At 38.8% G+C, this 18,497-nt stretch overlaps 1 protein-coding gene across 1 annotated transcript in view; it reads left to right on the top strand.

Moving 5' to 3' along the window:
• Positions 1 to 18,497, top strand: part of PTPRR (protein tyrosine phosphatase receptor type R) — a 147,278-nt gene that overhangs the window by 10,027 nt on the left and 118,754 nt on the right. Inside the window, 1 exon segment of the mRNA XM_042872921.1 lies at positions 2,442 to 2,746. Coding sequence (XP_042728855.1) covers positions 2,442 to 2,746 — 305 coding nt within the window.

Here is an 18,497-nt window from a genome sequence, read left to right as displayed (position 1 = left end):
TTTGGAATATTGATTGCCTGTGATAAAGACATGAATAAAAAAATCTAGTAAAGAGGTGACTATGAGAAGTGCTGATATTCCCTCGTTTTCACTTTGCTTTTCATACAACTCTTAAATGCTGAGCTAAGACGAGCCCTCAGAATTTTATCAGTGAAGCCAAGCTTTAAGAAGCTGAATGAGAACCCAGAATGCTTAACAAGCTCTGAAATTCAGCTTTCTTTAAGACCATACTTTGCAATTTCTTTCTTTTTTTTCTGCTCTCAGTCATCTTCCCAATACAACTTGACAACAGCTGTACATATGTGACCTCAGTGGTCATCTAGAAATTTCCAGTGTTTGTATTTACTATTTAAAAGAATGGCCTTGGGTTTAGCATTTTGCCTTACTTTGGGAAGTGCACTGCAGAATGCGTGATTCTGTGTTCTGTCTTCTTTTATTGATTTTCTGCTCATGTATGTTATGAATTGCTGCACTGCCTACTGACATGGACACACTTTGGCAGAGAATGCAGTTCCCAATGGCGCATAGCAATACTATAGCACAGATAAGAAATTGTCCTTGATTTTCCTAACTCAAATTTCGTGAGGAAATTAGGTCAACAGAATGTAATTACCTACACTGAAATCTCCTAAGGCCACCGGGTAGAGCTGTGAAAATGGCTGATTATTTTGATTTGCTTACAGAAGCAAAAAAAAATCAGAGGCAAAAATCAGTCTAAATAGAACAAAATGATTTCTTGTTCAACCTGAATTGAAACACAAAGTTGGTTTGGAGCTGTTCTTCACAACTCATTAAGGGAATTAAAGTGATGTTTATTTATTTATTTATATTAAGTAAATATCAAAGCATCAGTTCAACACTCCTGCTAACTCCAACAGCTTCTAAGTAGGAAATTCCAAGATGAGCAGAACAGGGATCACTTCTCTTAGAACAAAAAGTTCCTGTTGCAATGCAGTGTGTTTCTTAAAGCTCTCATCCAGGAGGTGACTAATTCAGCTTTAGTTACTTTCTGTCTCTAAAGAAGCCAATCCTTGACTATTTTTCTGCTCAGAGGGACAGCTTGTCTTCCAGACTAGCAGCTCATCTGGGCTCCTTTAGCTGTTGTGTTCTTCGTAAGGGAACTAAAGATTCACCAGGCTTCACCCACAAAAAATAAAAAATAAAATAACATTTTAGTTCTGATTCGTTTTAGAAAACAGCATCATTAGGAAGTACTTCAACTATCAAAAGAAAGCTTTTTGTTTTATTAATGCCCAATTTAATTTAAATTTAAAGCATGTAATCTGAAGGAATTCTTTGTATGCAAGATGTGACTACGTACACGTACCTCTATATCCTATGCAGAGAGCCAGGAGCTCTGTTGGCTGGCCAGGCAATGCTTGGCTATAGGATGTGTCATGGCAAGAGTTGGCACAAGGGACAGTAAAATCCCCTAGTCTGACCAGCATCTGTGGTAAGAGGAGCACAGGTCTCTGCTTCAAGTACTCTTCAAGTACTTTCCCCTACGACACACCTGTGGCATAAGATTCCTAGCGCTCTCCTTTTATGTCTCAGCTAAGTGTGCAAAGACCCATGGTTATTCCCTTGGTCTTCCTTTTGCCTACTGAATCTTAGTTGCTTTGTTTTGTTCTGATCAGTAGCACAGCCTCAAGGGTCAGGGTGGTGAGCATTTATGTGTTTTGTAGCAGCTTCCTAGTGTAGTTACAGGAATATCTGATGGCAGCAGCATGGAAGGTTTGGTGAGTGACAGCCTCCTTCCATTACATAAATGCAGAAGTAACGAAGATGAATATATGCTCTGTATGCTGTTGCCTAGTGATGAGGTGGTAAATATCTTCTGCCATGGAGACTGCAGAGTCAGCTATAGCTGAGATGCTCATGGAGTTTAGGAATTTCTACAGTTAATGGCAGCTGACCAGGTAATGCAAAATTATGTTTCTGGAGCCAGGTGTCTTAGCTGTACTTTTCTTCTCACTATCTTACATGTTAAAGTCTGGTTTTTGTATCTAGTTTTGCACATTTTTTTTCCTCAATCCGCGTGTACAAAAGATGATTGCAGCAATTCCAACATTTGTTATTACTAGATGATTGAATGTATTAGAAAGTGGACAGCACGTGTTTCGATACTGAAGTCTTCAACAGCACAGAGGTTGGACTTGACTCAGCAGATGTTCTCCTGCAGATTGTTTGTGAAATGGAGCCTTGACCAGAAGAAAAAATAACATTTGAGAATGAATTTAAGAATGTAATACATTTAACATACTTAGTAGACTCTGTGGTGTTATTAGTGTACTGCTGTAGAAATTGCATACAAGGAAATTCTTGTATTCCTTAAATTATCTTTCCAAATCTCGTAGAACCCAAAGATCTTATCAGATTTCCTGAATCACCTACAGAACACCCAAGAGAGACCTTCTGAACTTATTCTTTTCTTTTCTCAGGATGCTTTTCTGGAGACAGTGACCACTTCTTGACAATTCATCAGCGAAAGAGTGGGAAACCTGTGTTCATTTATCACCATGTGCAGAGTCTGGAAAAAAGTCTGGATACAGATAGTCATAAGAATTCCAAACAACATTTCCATTCTTCTTCCCATACCAAAATAAACAAGCTGCACCCTGCAATAGTTGTTAAGTCAACGTTCCCCAGACCTGCCTACGACCCATCCCTCAATCTGTTAGCTATGACAGGTCAAGACTTGGAAGTGGAAAATCTTCCCATTCCTGCGACGAATGTGATTGTTGTGGTAAGTGCCTTTTTTAGGTTTCTGGAAATGTTTTGTGAATAAATGTGCTTATAGACAGATATAGGCACAGATTTTAAAGCTGTGCATCCAAAGTCCATAATCTTCATCCTGGGTGATCGTCTACATATAACTAATTACCATACATCTTGACATTCTTTACTTTAGTAGAACTTGCATTTGTATGACCTCACTGTGATCAACAAGAAATCTGATGAACCAATGTAGAATATAGTCTATCTGAACTTACCTTTCCCTCAGATTCCTTTAATCCTCTTGATTGGTATTTTCCCTGCTTTCACTGCGTGGTTTTCAAATTTAGTCTGCGTAGGTCATAAGAAAATGCTCTTGGGAAGAGTTCTACAGAGGCAGGGAGATTCTAAAAGGCAGAAAAAAAGGTTTCATTCACTTCTGTTTTTCTAGCGTACCCACCATTATGCTTACAAGTTGTTTGAGAGGAAGTCTATTTATTGCAAAAATTAAGACTGTTTTTGTTGGTATAAGGCACGTATGTTCCTTCTGGGGGGGTATGGTCTAGGACCCTTCTTGTTCAGTTACCTGTGCGATCTTGCCCATTTTTAGAAAGGTGATGGCAGCAGCCCTTCCTGTATTGGAGGTCATGCTAGTGGAACCATCCACTGATGCCACATGGCTGCGTCTTCATTCTTCATGCCAGGAGCAGGACAGTATCAGTGGAACTGTCCTCTGTGGAGAGGTAGCACATTCTGCATACATTCTGCACTGGCACTGCTCTGCCTCATCCTGGTGCATGGCTAGCCCTGTCTGATTGCACTGAAGAGCATCAGGCTTGGGCTTATCCTTCTTCTTCTAAGGGAACAACTACTATTCATAATGGCTCACTCACTCATTACAGTTAACTAATGAAGATTAAACTGAAACAATGTGACTAATTACAGTCAGCAGCTATTTTCCTAATTCTGTGAATTGCTCTTCTCAAAAGATGCTAGATTAAAAAAGAATGGCCTTTGCAAACAAGGAAAGAAGACAGGCTGTGCAGTGCTGGGAGATATTAGCACAGGAAGTGTTTCAGAATTGACACAGTTCCATTTGTTGTTGGTACTTCTGGAGATCTGCCTTCATGAACACAAAGAGTAGCTTTCTGTATAACATGCTGAGATTATTGGAGTGCAGTAAGTGCTAGCTAATAGTAAAAAAATACTATTTATTTTTACAGCATCACAGAGTGGCTTAGGTTGGCAGGGCCCTCTTGGCCCATCTGCTCAACCCCTGCCCAGCATGGCCACTAGAGCAGGGTGCCCTGGGCCACATCCTGGTGGCTTGTGATCATCACCAGGGAGGAGACTCTCCAGCCTCTGGGCAGCCTGTGCCAGCTCTCTGTCACTGCACAGCACAGAAGTGCTGTCTGTTGTTTAGAAGGAATCTATTGTACTACTTATGACCATTGCCTCTTGTCCTGGCACTGAGCAACAATGATGAGAGCTTGGCTCTACTTTGAATGTTTATTTCACAGCTCGGTCTGGCCTCAGAAAGTCATGTTTTGGGCTTATTTGCATCCCCCATGAACAAGATCCCCTAATTTGAGGTAAGTGGCTATCATAATCAGGAATAGGCTCAGCTGTATTGAAGTATGCTACTGCAGTACATTTCAGAGCAAAATGAGGCACTGACAGACTTGCTTCAATGGGGTCATGTCAGCTGCCCACACCAAAGCTGTATGATACTGATCTGGAGGACATGCCAAAAAACCTTGCCACAGCCAGCAACGCCAGCTCCAAAGTGAAGCGCCCTGCCCTCTTTTCCTACAGCAAGCATTGTTTCACCTCCTGTGAAGACAGAACCCAACAAGGACAAAGAATTCAGAATATACATTACCTCTTGTATCATGTTTGTTTCTTTTTCATTAAATGACACTGTTACATGAATGGTTATTTTAACAGAGCTTTGCATGTTTTTGGAGACTCACAGTCCTCAACTTTAAATGCAAAAATCTTACAAAATATTCTGGGGCTGCCCTGGTTCTAGATGACTGGCTCTGTGCCTGCATCGAAACCGAAATAAGGCAGATTCTCAATTGGCAGTCACATTTAAAAGAAAAAAGTTCTATTAAATCTACATTATCACCATGTGCATACAGAGCTGCGCTCTGGCAGCTCGAAAGGCAAATGGGATCCTGGGCTCCATCAGGAGAGGGGTGGCCAGCAGGGACAGGGAGGTGATTGTCCCTCTCTACTCGGCTCTTGTGAGGCCCCATCTGGAATACTGTGTCCAGGTGTGGAGCCCTCAGTACAAGAAAGACATTGAGATTTTGGAAAGGGTCCAGAGGAGGGCAACTAAGATGATCAGGGGGCTGGAGCACCTCCCCTATGAGGACAGGCTGAGGGAGTTGGGCTTGTTCAGCCTGGAGAAGAGAAGGCTGCGGGGTGACCTCATTGCAGCCTATCAATACCTGAAGGGAACCTACACCCAGGAGGGGAGTAAACTCTTCAAAAGGGCTGATAACAGCAGGACTAGGGGAAATGGTTTTAAGTTGAAGGAGGGAAGATTTAGGTTGGATGTTAGGGGGAAGTTCTTTACTAGGAGAGTGGTTAGGCCCTGGAACGGGCTGCCCAGGGAGGTTGTGGATGCCCCGTCCTTGGACGTGTTTAAGGCCAGGTTGGATGGGGTCCTGGGCAACCTGATCTGAATGTGTATGTTTGGTGGCCCTGCTAGGCAGGGGGGTTGGAACTACATGATCCTTGGGGTCCCTTCCAACCCGGGTGATTCTGTGATTCTGTGATCTGTGATTCTGTGATACATTAAGTTCTCATTAAGCAACCTCAATCCCAAGCATTGCTACTTTATTTGTAGGATGGAGCTCCTGCTCTGAAGCATTCCGCTCTGTCTGGCAACCATATGTGCTTTAAGGGGGAAAGTAACAACATGATCTGATTGTAACATGAAAGCTGTTCATTGCTGGGATCTTGAACTACCTCTAGGTGTGTTCAAGGACTGTGTTTTTAGTCAAGTTTAAATGCCATCCTGTAAGAAAAAGGCTTTTTGGGAGCATACGTTTTGAAGCACAGAGCAACCTGGGTAGCTCAGTAATTGCACAATAAAAAATGTTGAAGGTGTCTTCCTCCGAAGGGCAGCTGTCCCACAGCAGGGTGGTTGCCATCATCCAAGTACAGCCCTGCTTTTCCAAGTCTCTGCGCTTGGACGTTTGGCTTCTCCCTCACAAATTTCACGTTAAGTAGATTGTGATCTTATTTCTGTTGCTAAGGGAGTCTGTTTTGTTTCGAATGCATGCATGTTTTGAATGAGCACTTGCTGCTTGTTGCTGCTTTTTGTTTTTATTATGTAGGGCAAGTGGCAACATTTGTTGTTTTGCCCTGGCTGACCTGTTCTTGTTCCAGCCTGTAGCAATGTTGTTGGTTGCTCAACTTGAAAGGGCAATTGCTGGTGTTAATGCTTCCTGTAATCCAGTTACATGACTAGTGCACACTGTGATTTAGTATGAAAGCCTGCAAGGGGAATTATTTTTTTAAATAAATCAGTGCTGTTGCAGCTCTGCAAAGGGGAAGAAAAGGAATTCAATCTAATTTCAGTGACTTGAGGTCCATTTTCTCCATGATGGAGCTGGAAAGGTAGAGTGAATGGATGACTAATGCACAACAATTACAAGGTTATGTTTTGTGCTAAGGAGCAGGCCATCTGACAAGCAAAATGTTGCCAATGCACAGAAGAGTGCTGTGCAGCCAACAATTCTGCCGTGTTGTGTCGAAAATTGATGTTTTGTGATTGTACCAGTTAAGAAAGCATTTTAAGAACGAATATTGCTGAACCTGAGAAAATTGTAGCGCTTGTTTGCTGGAAGGAGGAAGAGGGATTTATTTTATGGGAATAAGGGTTCTATAGCTGGGAGCTTTCTGTCACAATACCTAATACCACGTTCTTATTATTTTCCTCTTTTTTTTTTTTTTTTTTCCCTTTGGTGCCCAAGTTCTGTTGAGAAAGTGAGGACAACTGAGATCTCTTGGAAGCATTTTGGCCACTTTATCAATGTCTTTGTGTGTAGCCACATGTTCTGTTTAGCTGTCTTTCAGGAATACATGAGACCACTCATCTAAAAATCATGTGATTAATATAAGACATTAATTTACTGCTTGGTAAAACTTAAGATTTTATATTTTTGTGAGTTTTGTTTGGCGCACATTAGAGAGTTGGTAGTGAAATGAACAAATTCTCCGAAAGGGTTTGTGTTTATTTCAAGTCTTTCCAGTACTGAATACGAGCACCACAAAGGTCAAGGCAGTACACAGAGATCAGAAATATGTATATAAACACTTATTATTAAAAACGTTGCTGCTTTCAGCAAACTTTTTTTAAAAAAATGACTAAATATACATTAAAATGAGGAATGCTTCAAAAGTAATGCCTCCTACAATATTACAGTGTTCCCATGATGGCAGTGACATAGGTTCAGCAGTAGAGGCTGAACCTTCCCACCAATATTCCATTACATTGGAAATGAATGGGAGGCATTACTTTCACAATGACCTACATGTATATACAGTGAACATTAAAAAAAAAAAAAAAAAAAAAAAAAGGCTAGTCCTGAAATCACTTGTAATCTGGTGTAGTTTAGTCTGTCCAAAGTCTCTCTCAGACACACAGGCGTGTTGTGCTAATACTTGATATAGTTTCTCAGATGCAGTGCTTCTCTTTCCATTTCCATGTCTTTCCGTGTAAAGCTGAATTTCTCATAGCTGCAGCTTTGCCATACAATTAGATCTATTTTATCCTCAGTGTTTGAACCTTCAAACAAACTGAAAACATGAAAGTGTTTCAGGTGCTGAGATGGGATTCAGAAGAAGAATAAAGCACATGAATGTAAGTGTAAATCCGTATATCAGCTAGCCTACTGGTAGCCTGTTAATTTGTCTAGCACTATTCTAACCAATTTCTGCATGAATAGGAAGTTGGTATTGGTCAGAAACCACACCTGGTAGTCATACTGTGGACACCCAAGTAAGCTCTTGCTTCCTTAGTGACACAGCTTTACATGTATATGTTTATTCCTCCATCTGTTCCCTGTTTCCTGATGCATCAGGTCTGTCATTAAAGACCAGGAACTCAGCTACCTTATTTGTTTCTATATTTTATTTCATTATTCTCCACATCTTTTCCTTCTGGAATTATCTATTTTTTTCAAATTATTTGTACTTTGGTCAGTTTATGGCTTCAACATTGCCTGTCCCATCCTTGTTTCTCCAGTAACAAATTGAATATCTTGCTCTATCCTCCTTCAACTTACTGTTGATGCAAATCTTGCTACTTTGAAGATTGGTCAAAGGGAACCAGATCATAAAATGTCCCTTTTTCTTATCACTGGCTTCATTGGAATGTAGAAGAAAAACTGTAGGAGAACTTGATTAAAAAAATGGGGTCATTCAGTCCTTCCAGTCATTTTTAGCCCCAAACTATTTATCCTGTAGGTACATTTTTATGTTTTTTGGAAGACTACAAACCAGAAGTAAATCTTAATTTGGGGAGTTTGAGGAGTAAGTGATGCCTGAGAATGTTCTTCCTATGGAACAGTTTCTCAAAGCAACTGTTGTGCTGCTGTTGCTCACGAACTGTCTGCCTTCCATCATGTGTTGTGTGACACGCTATGCTGTGTGACCAACTAACAACAGTTAGTTAGGAAGTCATTAAAAATGTTGATTTTATTTTCCTATTACACACAGTATGGCAGTGTTTTTATTTTTACTGGGATAGATGACATATCTATGTGTATGTATAGTTCTCTCTGCACTTACATGCAATTATACTAGCTATACTATATTATCATAATTCATATATTATCATATTCAGTAAGCGACTGAAGAGCTGCTTTGTGTGTGAACATAGGTTCTCAATCTTGATTGTCAAACTCCAAAAGGAATTTACTTGAGAATCATAGAATCATTAAGGTTGGAAAAAAATGCTAAGATCATCTAGTCCAACCATCAACCCATCATCACCATACCAACTAAACCATGTCCCTCAGTGCCACATATTCACTTTCTTGAACACCTCCAGGGACAGTGACTCCACCACCTCCCTGGGCAGCCTGTTCCAATGCCTCACCACTCTTTCTGAAAATAATCTTTTCTTAATATTCAACCTAAACCTCCCCTGGCGCAACTTAAAGCCATTATGTCTGCACACCTGATGCAGAAAGAGATCGTGGGCAGCTTGGTGCTGTGACTCAGGGAGCGATACGCCCTACTCCTCTCCTTCGGTACAAATACCCTAAAATCACTCCTTTGAAGGCCCTACGAAGAAGTGGTCAAAACACTCTTGAAACAATAATAACCTAAAAAATGGGGTAAGAGTAAGGCATAAATTTGTTATCAGTCACTAGATCAAGTAGTCCTTAAACTATCAGGTCAACCAATACTAGGACAAGCAGCCAAGCTAGCAGTTTATGGAGCATAACAAGAAAGTCAAATGTCACTTTTTGCCCCTGAGGCCTGTTATAGCCAGTCCAAGATGGAGATTGGCATTGGGCCAGGCAGAGGAAACATGAGTAAAAGATTGTGTATCTGCAGTAAGTTCTCAAAGGAGCTCTCTGCAGAGTGAGATCTTCAAATCTTACCAAATGGTGCTTTGTGTTTCCAGGTCATATATTTGTCTGATACTTGAAACAACAGAAGACAAATGCTGTGCTGATCAACAGTGAAGTTTTAAGATCTTATTATAATTACAGTGCTGAATTGTTAACAACCTCTTAAAATTAGCCACACATTACAACAGTGAGTAATGTCAGTCAGTACCCTTAGTTATATAGTTGTTGTTGTGTCCCTTTACACCATGACCAGATCTTCACAGTATCTGGCTTCTGAACTAAATCCACCTTCTAATTAAAGATGAATGGACGCTGTTATCTTAGTCTTTTCTTAAGTAATTACACTAGGTTCAACATATCTGCAGCAACCCTTTCAAATAGCCCTAGTAGCCTGCAGCTCTGTCATTGTGGATTTTGTTTGCACAAGGAAGTCTAGAGAGTTTTCATTAGTTGGCCTCATTTGCTTTCTGCTTCCTTCTGTGCACTTCAGCAGGGATAATTGCATGCTGAACCATTATCGTGGTATTGTGTTTGCTGTCATCTTTGTGGAAAACAGGAAAGATTGCATTATGTTGTAACTTGCACTAAAGCTTCCTTAAGGCATTTTTTTTTGTCATCCAGCTGGCAAAATGTTAATGGAATGTTAGTGGAATATTCAGCAACTCAGTGCTTTAATTGATTAACTTACTGCTGGCAACTTCAGGGTTATTTTCTGTATCATACAGTGAGATGCTAAACTTGAACAAAAGCTAGTCATGTCTTTCATAAATCACTCAGAGCCTCTTTGATCACAAGGTTTTCCTTTCCCATCATTTTTCAGTGAAGGGAAAATGTTTCTTGAAGTCATTTCATTTTCTTTGTGAGCTGCACAGTTTAAATGAAAAGTGGATTTTAGAAGCAGGCATGTTTTATGTTTTTAAACTCAATGTTATATCTTCCTTAGCAGTTAATATTGCATAGTTCATCTGTAGGAAAAAGATAAGGTGTCAACTGTTGATACTTCTTTCAGCTTCATGTTACTGTGATCGGCCAGTCTCAACTATTAAGTAGATTCCTGTGTAGGAAAAACGGATCTGCCTATGTTTTTCTTTTTTTTGTTGTTTTTTTCCATTTTTTTTTCCTCCAGGAAAACTTTTGAATTGATAAAATCCTTTTTGGCAAAACAGAGATTTTTCATGAAATTGGATTGAATTCAGCAGCAGTTGCAGCCAAATCAAAGATCCTCGCCTTTGTTTAAGCATTTCCAAAATGTCTCAAAAATGTGGGGGAACTTAGATATGAGAAAAAGTCTGAATGCTCAGGTTTGAAAGGCCTGGCTCAAAGCCTTGCTTTAAAGAGCATAAGGGGAGAACTGAACCTGAGTCGTTCCTGAACAAAGGGGTACAGGATAGCCCTTGTTTCATGATCACATTTCTTTGACTTAAAAGAAGTCAAACAAAAAAAAGCTGACTGAAAATTCAAAGTTGTGTTGATCTTAGGCTGATCCAATACAATTTTTTGTATGTGTTTTTATTTAGTCCTTGAAATAGAGGTAAAAAAAAAAAATAAAAGCAAACAGTCCCCTGCTGCTTCCTTATTACATGGTCCCATTTATTTCTATGTTTGAAATATTCTTCTGAGCAATTTCTGTACCATGCTGTACTGACTTCCAGGAGAAAAGACACAAAGATTTACACTGCAGTGGATTTTCCTTCCATGCGCATTGTTTGGGTCCTTTATGACAATGCAGTGGCTGCACTTTGGGTGTTGCAGCCTTTCAGCTTCTGAGTTGGTCATGCACCCCTTCGTGACTGGAAATATACTGACTTCGTTCTGCCCAGCAGTCTGGACAGGCTTGTATGTCAGCAATCTGGGAGATTGCTGTGCTCTGTCTTCTGTGTTCTGTTTTCCTTTTATGATGAGCTAACTGCCTAAATATGTTGAGTTACTGCCTAAATATGGCTAAGGAAAGGAAGAGTTTCCTGGCACACAACATTCAAGCTGCCATCACTGGATTCACAGGGGCCTGATATGCAAATTTGGACATGAACCAAATGACTTTGCTGGGATCATGAGATCCACCCATTAATGAATAAATATTTTGGCAACTCACTGCAGTAGATCTGTGTATTGTGTTGATGTGTTTAGGACTACAGGCTGAAGAAGCACACTTTTTACATTTATTTATTTATTTATTTTAAAATTCTGTCAGAGCCCTTGGAGAACTATCTTTGTGGAGAGCCAGATTTCCCTCCAGTAACATTTAAAAGGCAGATAAAGGGCACTCAGATGAAAAGACAGCAAGAAGCTTGTGTTTCCTTCTCAGTCAGTGTTTTGTTGGATCTGGCAATTCAGCCTCTGGAGTGATCCTTTTGGTTCTTCACTTCTGATGTTGTTAAGGAAAGTGACAGCTTCTCAAAAGTTCCTCAATAGATTCTTCATAATGCGGTTTTGTGTGTAACCTCTTAAATGTTAAGCCTTTCAAAAACAGCTTTCTAAAAATATATGCATTTTTTATCATCACTACGTGAATATGATTAAAACCTGGTCATGTACTGAATCAGAGAAACAGTTTTAGGAGCTGAAGATGTTCTTTTGAACACACTCCTAAAAAAGCCACACAGATCAAATACTGCTGTCCTTCAGCATCTCTTTGACGAAAAATATATTGAATTCTGAAATGAAGTGCACAGACTAGGAGGATATTGGAATTTGAAAATCATCAGATAACTGTCAGCTGAGTGATGGTTTTTCAGTCCCTCCAGTATCAAAACTGCCATGGAAAGGGGGATTACCCAGGGAGGTAAGCAAAGTGGTACAAAGTCTTTGTCTGTCACTGTTGTTGCTAAAGCATTTAAGTAATGTTTTGCTGACCTGCCTTTGAAGGTCAGTCATGACTGACATTCTGTAATGAAGCTAATTCTTATTTGGCTGTGCAGCACAGTAAAATGGTGGAAAATACATTGAGTGGATGGGGTGCTTTGAATTGAATCTATGGGAGAAGTGTTATGAAAAGTGTTGTGGGTATACATCTAATACAACTGCTAATATAATTATGATAAATAGTGTAGGAAAGTGATTGACAGCTTCTGTTACATCTATGCTTATTTAAACATGAATTGAAACAGACTTAAATTTCAGCCTGTATTAGTTGTTGGAGAATAAAAATGGAATGTCTGCTTTGTACAGATCTGGCTGAGGATACTCATTCTCTTTGGGAATTGTCATTGTGTAACAAACTGCAGTATAGAAATCAATGGTAATATAGTCAGGATTTTTTGTATTTACAGTATGCTAAGGTCAGTTTGACTTGATTTACACCATGTCATTGATTAAGGCTAATTTGGGTTTGTTTTTTTGGGGGGGTTTGTTTTTTATAGGTCCCTTTACCTATAGATGGCTTCAGAATAAGAGGTTATATTTTTTTCTGGTAATAACTGTACTAGTAACATTGGGGATTTTTTGAAAACACAAATAAATGAAGACCACTTTGCTTATAATCATGTGATATTCTGGTAACAATTATATCCTTCTGCATTATTTAGCCAAACTGTTGATATTCTTTCTTCAAGCATCACATAACGTATTGTCTAATTAAGATCAAAGTTCTGGAGGGTAATAATTATAAACAAATGCAATATTTTAATTTCTTATTAAAAAAATGATAACAGTTTCATTTCTGGTACCGTACCATGCAGTTTTATAATAGAGGAGTATTAAAATGCAGATGTTTGGGGCTAGGAAGAATGACATTAAATACTTCTCTGTTCTTTTAAAGTATTTTCATTCTGTGGGCAAAATAAAGCTAACACTATCAAAATGATCTTTGTTGTCTTAAGGTGATGCTGAAAAATAAGCCTGAAACAGAGATCCCATAAATCCCATATCCCAGATAGACATTCTCTGGACTGGTGCAGCAGGATGCTGTGGCTCTGCCAAATTAGCCCAAATTGGAAGCATATATAGGCAATAGAAATTAACCTGAAAATTAAAAAAAATACTCACTCCTTTTCTTTGACTGTTTAAACTAGCAACAGTAGTTAAAGACCTCTCCCTTTTGTCCCCTTTGTCCGTAGCCTACTAAGACAAAAACCATATGAAGGATTTCTAGATCAGCTCTGGCAGAAGTGCTCTCTTAGAGGATGGCTGGTCTGGGAGGATGGAAGGTGATTATTAGCTACGGGAACATGTTTTTTACATACTGTATACATACATAGGTCACTCTGAAAGTAATGCCTTCTATTCATGTAATGGAATATTGGTGGGAAGGTTCAACCTCTACTGCCGTATCACCAACATCTGCCTCTGATGTCAAGGGCCAGTATAATAAAGTAGGGGGCATTGCTTTTGGAGCAGTTCTTGTAGTTTAGTGGTTGGAATCAGAGATTCTTGACTGGAATTGGAATAATAAGGTAACATTAACTATGAATTTAAAAGACCACTCAGATCATGAAATAGCAAGAAAGCAATTGATGGTTTATCTGGGGGGGAAAAAAAAGTCAACAACTGATCTGTCTAGAAATGGGTAATGGGACAGTAATTAAATAGATAGATACTTTGAATTCCATACACTAAATCAAAAATTCAATTGTAGTCTTAATTTTTAAATGTGCTTCCTAAGAAACTGACTGAAAGTGGATATAACCTTTAATGAAATAACTGTCATGTGAAGCTTTCAGTGATGAATGAATTAGAAAACCATATGGATACATTAAGTAGAATAATAAATGCACCATACACAAAAGTAGGACATCCATAAATCATTTATGATGTTCTTTCTCATCACTTCTTGGCTCTTTGAGTCTTAATTGAAAGCCAGGGTAGCTGGGTATTAGAACAACTAAATTTGTAAGTCAGATAATACAGACAACTTTCATTTAAGCATTAATTAATTTTAGAAAGCTTAGAGCCTGATACATAAAAATTACTTGCAGAACAGTGCTACTTCAGTCTTTTTTATTTTAATTACTTTTGTCTTTTGACCAATGAAAATTATTCATGTTCTACTTTAACTTGCTCAGCAAATATGATGGGACACCATTGTGGTTATGGAATAAAATGTTGTCTAGCCCAAAGAATTACAGATGCTTCAAACTGCTGCACAGAATATCCACGGAAGACAGTGATTGTTACAATAGCAGTGAATGAGCTTCTTTCCTTTTTTACAGGCACAGATTTAGAAGACCATATTTCACTCTATGCATGGTCCTTCATGCCATTGGAGACCAGGGAATGCTGCAGAAAATATCTTTTTCCTTTATCCTCTTTACTTTTCTTTTTGTTTTTTAAACATATTAACATAAACTCTCTTTTTATCACCTTTTATAGTTTCCTTCCTGGAATCTAACTCATTAAGAAGGTGACCAAAATGAACATTCTGCAGCACCCTATTGTAAAATGTGGCCACAGCATTTATGTTGAAATTAACATGGGGCTTCATCTACAAGTTTATTTTGCCAAAAATGTACAAGTCTTTGCCAAAATGATTGGAGATGTTTCAATAAAACAATACATTGGGAAAAAAAAATTATATCTAGATTTACAGTATTTACAGTTCTAAAAATAAAAAAGATTTGGTCTGAGAATAATATTATTCAGCATGAGCAGCACACCTTTGTTGTGGTGGTACATATGCTGACAAAAAGTAGATAGGCAGCTTATTTTCAGGGGTCATATTTATTCTTGTCCAGATGTTAGAGGGAGATGTTTTTATAATTAAATCTCCACTATTAAAAGTGAGGGTCTAGGTGATGTTGTGGTTAAAGAAAGAAAAAAGGATAACATAAAGCAGCAGTATAGTGATATAAAGTAGTAGTAAGATCATGATGTAAATGTACTGGACACAGCTCATGTCTATCAAATTTTGCCAGCTAAAATCTAGCATCAGTGAATAGAGCTGGCCATCTCTAACCAAAAAAATACATTGGAGTCCCAGTGTTAGCACTGAGTTATGGTATCCTCCTGCATAAGAATTGCTTTGATGTCTCAATATTTGTGTGCTGTTAAACAGAAACCCAAGGGCAACTGAGTACTGACTGTATTTCTAAGCCAGGAAGCGTATTTCTAGGCCAAACTCTTACATTCCTGACTGTCTTACATAGTTGAACCCTTTCTCTAATTTTCATGCAATTTACATTCTCCTCCTGCAATGCTACCGGTTTGTTTGGCTGGTCAGCCAGGTGTGTTTAAGGGTTGGCAATACTTTCTCTTGGCCCACACCAAATTCACTTACTTTCTCTCGTTTTCAGTGAACTGAAAAATTGGCTTAAAATCTTGCAGCTGTAGGCTTTCCTAGAGGCTAGCCAAAATTTCTTTGCATGCCCTTTTTGACTCATGGGCTGCCAGTTGACCAGTCCTCATCTGTTTTGAGCACAACCTTATAAATTCTTTTCATTAAAGGTAAGAGACTTTAAATGGAGAATTCAGTGCTTTTGGCATTCTGTATGTTCAGCTCTTTTGATCAATCACTGAAGAAATTAAATACTTCAGAAACACATATCTGCTGTATGAAAGGTCTGTCCAGTCACTGTGGCCTCATTAATTTCTTCTGTGTTCCCAGTTCCAGTGATCCCTGACTATGCCAAATAACACTGTATAAAGTTTGGCAAAGGCTGCTAGCTTTCCTTTGTTGTCTTAACGCTGTCAGAACTCCCTCCACCCGTTGTTTTACCACTATTGATCTTTGCTTTTTTGGCAATGCTATTACTATTATAGTTTCTTCATTTGTAATAGAAAGACATTTACTATAATCTTTGGCTCCAGTGCTTAGTAATTTGTTTGGTTTGTTTTTTGTCTCTTCTATCTTAACATATAGGCTACATCTTTGCTTTCTTAAGTTTTATTCTGCTTAGAAGCTGACTTACTCTGGCTCTATCTTTGGCTTTCTTTTCCTTCTCTTGTCTCTAATTGTTGAATTCTTTCAAAATTGCTTTGAGACTGGTGCAAAACAAAAATACTTTGATATCACATCAGCTGCCAACCAGTTCTCTAATAGCTTATTAGTTATGGAGAGGATAGCAATAGTGCAGTTGAGTTGTTCGGATGGTAGATCAAGACTCACTGAAATAAAGTCTTTGAGATCAAAACCACAAGATAGAGTTGTCTGAAAGTAATATTCCTTTTTACTGATTTCAGAGGTTGTAAAAAGATTAATTTACTTTAATTGGGAAGTGAGGAGGAAATGGGATGGCATCACAAAATGGCCAAGATCCCAGAGATCAAGGCATACAGCTACTGTGGAAGGTCAGGTTCAAGCACTACATTTGCCACATCCTGGTCAGAGCCAAGATTCACAAGGAAGAAATTAATTAAAGTGATTAATTAATAAAGTTAATTTTCTAGCTTCATTTCACTTTTTGGGTGGACCTGAGACAGGATCAGGAAGGAGTCTTTTCAGTGCACTTAGGATTGGTCTTGCCTTTGATATATGAGAATTCCAGAAGGGCAAGTCTCTTCAAGACACTGAAATACTTTGCTCTCCTTTCCAGATCAATTTTTATTTAATTATTTGCACTGAGTGGAGTTTGTGGTGTGGTGGAAAAAAGGTTTGTCTGGAAGTTTACTTGTTCACTTAATCATGGGGCATGTGAAGGTCAAAGCATTAATTCTTTATTCTGAGGCATATACAGATCAAGGACTTGAGCAGAAGTATCCTGTAGCCAGTATAAAGCTCTTACCACAAGTCTATTGCTTTTTCTCAAGTAAATAGATCTCCTTAAGGTCTTCATCAGATTGGCTATTTGTGAGAGCATCATCAATAAGTGATTTCTCTGAAGTAGAAGACACACGATTTTGAGGAGTTCTAGGGATGAGGGTGGATAGTGATAGGACAAGAGGGAATGGTTTTAAACTGAGACAGAGGAGGTTTAGGTTAGATATTAGGAGGAAGTTTTTCACCCAGAGGGTGGTGACGCACTGGAACAGGTTGCCCAAGGGGGTTGTGGATTCCCCATCGCTGGAGGCATTCAAGGCCAGGCTGGATGTGGCTCTGGGCAGCCTGGTCTGGTGGTTGGTCACCCTGCACATAGTGGGGGGGTTCAAACTCGATGGTCATTGTGGTCCTTTTCAACCCAAGCCATCCTATGATCCTATGATATGATTCTATGACAAGAGCTAGAGAAAGAAGCTGTTCTTACCTGTTCTTTTGCGAAGAGCCTGTATGAAATCAGAAGTGCATTGACTCAATGCAGATTATGCTGATATGGGTGCACTGTGTTCTTCACGCAACCTAGTTAGCAGGGAAGTTCTGCAACCTTGCTAAAGAAAAAAACTGAAGAAAACACTACCTAGCGAAAATAAGGATCATAACATCTATACAGAGAGATAAGACCATATGTAGTCCGTGTGTATTCTCTGGTAAAATGGAAAGGCAGAATTTGGTGTTCAAAATCAGTACCAGATGGGTTACATAAACAGAAAGAAATGAATAAAATTTCACTGTAGTCATTTTTGCATACTCTCTTTGGAAACACTATTTATTATCCAAAGAAGCCTGTTTAAAATTCTCCATGAATGGCCAAGAATTATTTAATTAAAATCATAATGTCAGCTAGACAAGAGTTGCAGCTGAACTTGCACCAAATTGTTTCTCTATTGTTCATTCTCTCCTCAGTTGTATTTTTTACTGGGACCAATGCTACTGCTGATGTGAATTGATTTAAAACTTAGAAGAAGAAGAATCCAATGAGCTTGATGTGCTCCATGGAAAGCTTGTATTTCTTTCCATTTAATCAGGGATATAACATATGCAGATGCACTGATTGAAAGGAACATTGCGAAAGTTTTTATACATTCTTCCTTTTTTATCCTTTTCTGTAATGGCTAACCATTCAGTGCTTGCCATGCAATATTCTCTTCCCCATTTTTATCCTTTCATTTTTGTAGTGAATGTAGTGGAGGTCTTACTTCCACCATATGTAGCCTGTGCTTTTTACTACATTTGTACCACTGTCCATTCAAGCAGTCCCTGATGATTTTCTTTCATCTGTCCCCTCTCTGACTCTGCTATATGTGAGTTATATAAATACTTTAATTGTATCTCATACATCCCTTGTCTTTTCCTCTTTTTGACATATGTTTGGGTTTCAGGGTATGCCAGGGCAAATATCCAATCTCACCCCAAATCTTTCATAATAAGTTCAGACTTGGAAAAGTACTTTAAGTAGCATGTTCAACTTCCTTAACAATGCCTCCATACAGCTGCAG

This window comes from Lagopus leucura, unplaced genomic scaffold, assembly GCF_019238085.1.
Source record: "Lagopus leucura isolate 7727_CA_CO unplaced genomic scaffold, USGS_WTPT01 Super-Scaffold_100008, whole genome shotgun sequence".
Taxonomy (NCBI): Eukaryota; Metazoa; Chordata; class Aves; order Galliformes; family Phasianidae; genus Lagopus; species Lagopus leucura.
Note: the sequence above shows the minus strand (reverse complement) of the source record. Positions and strands in the feature narration are given on the sequence as shown.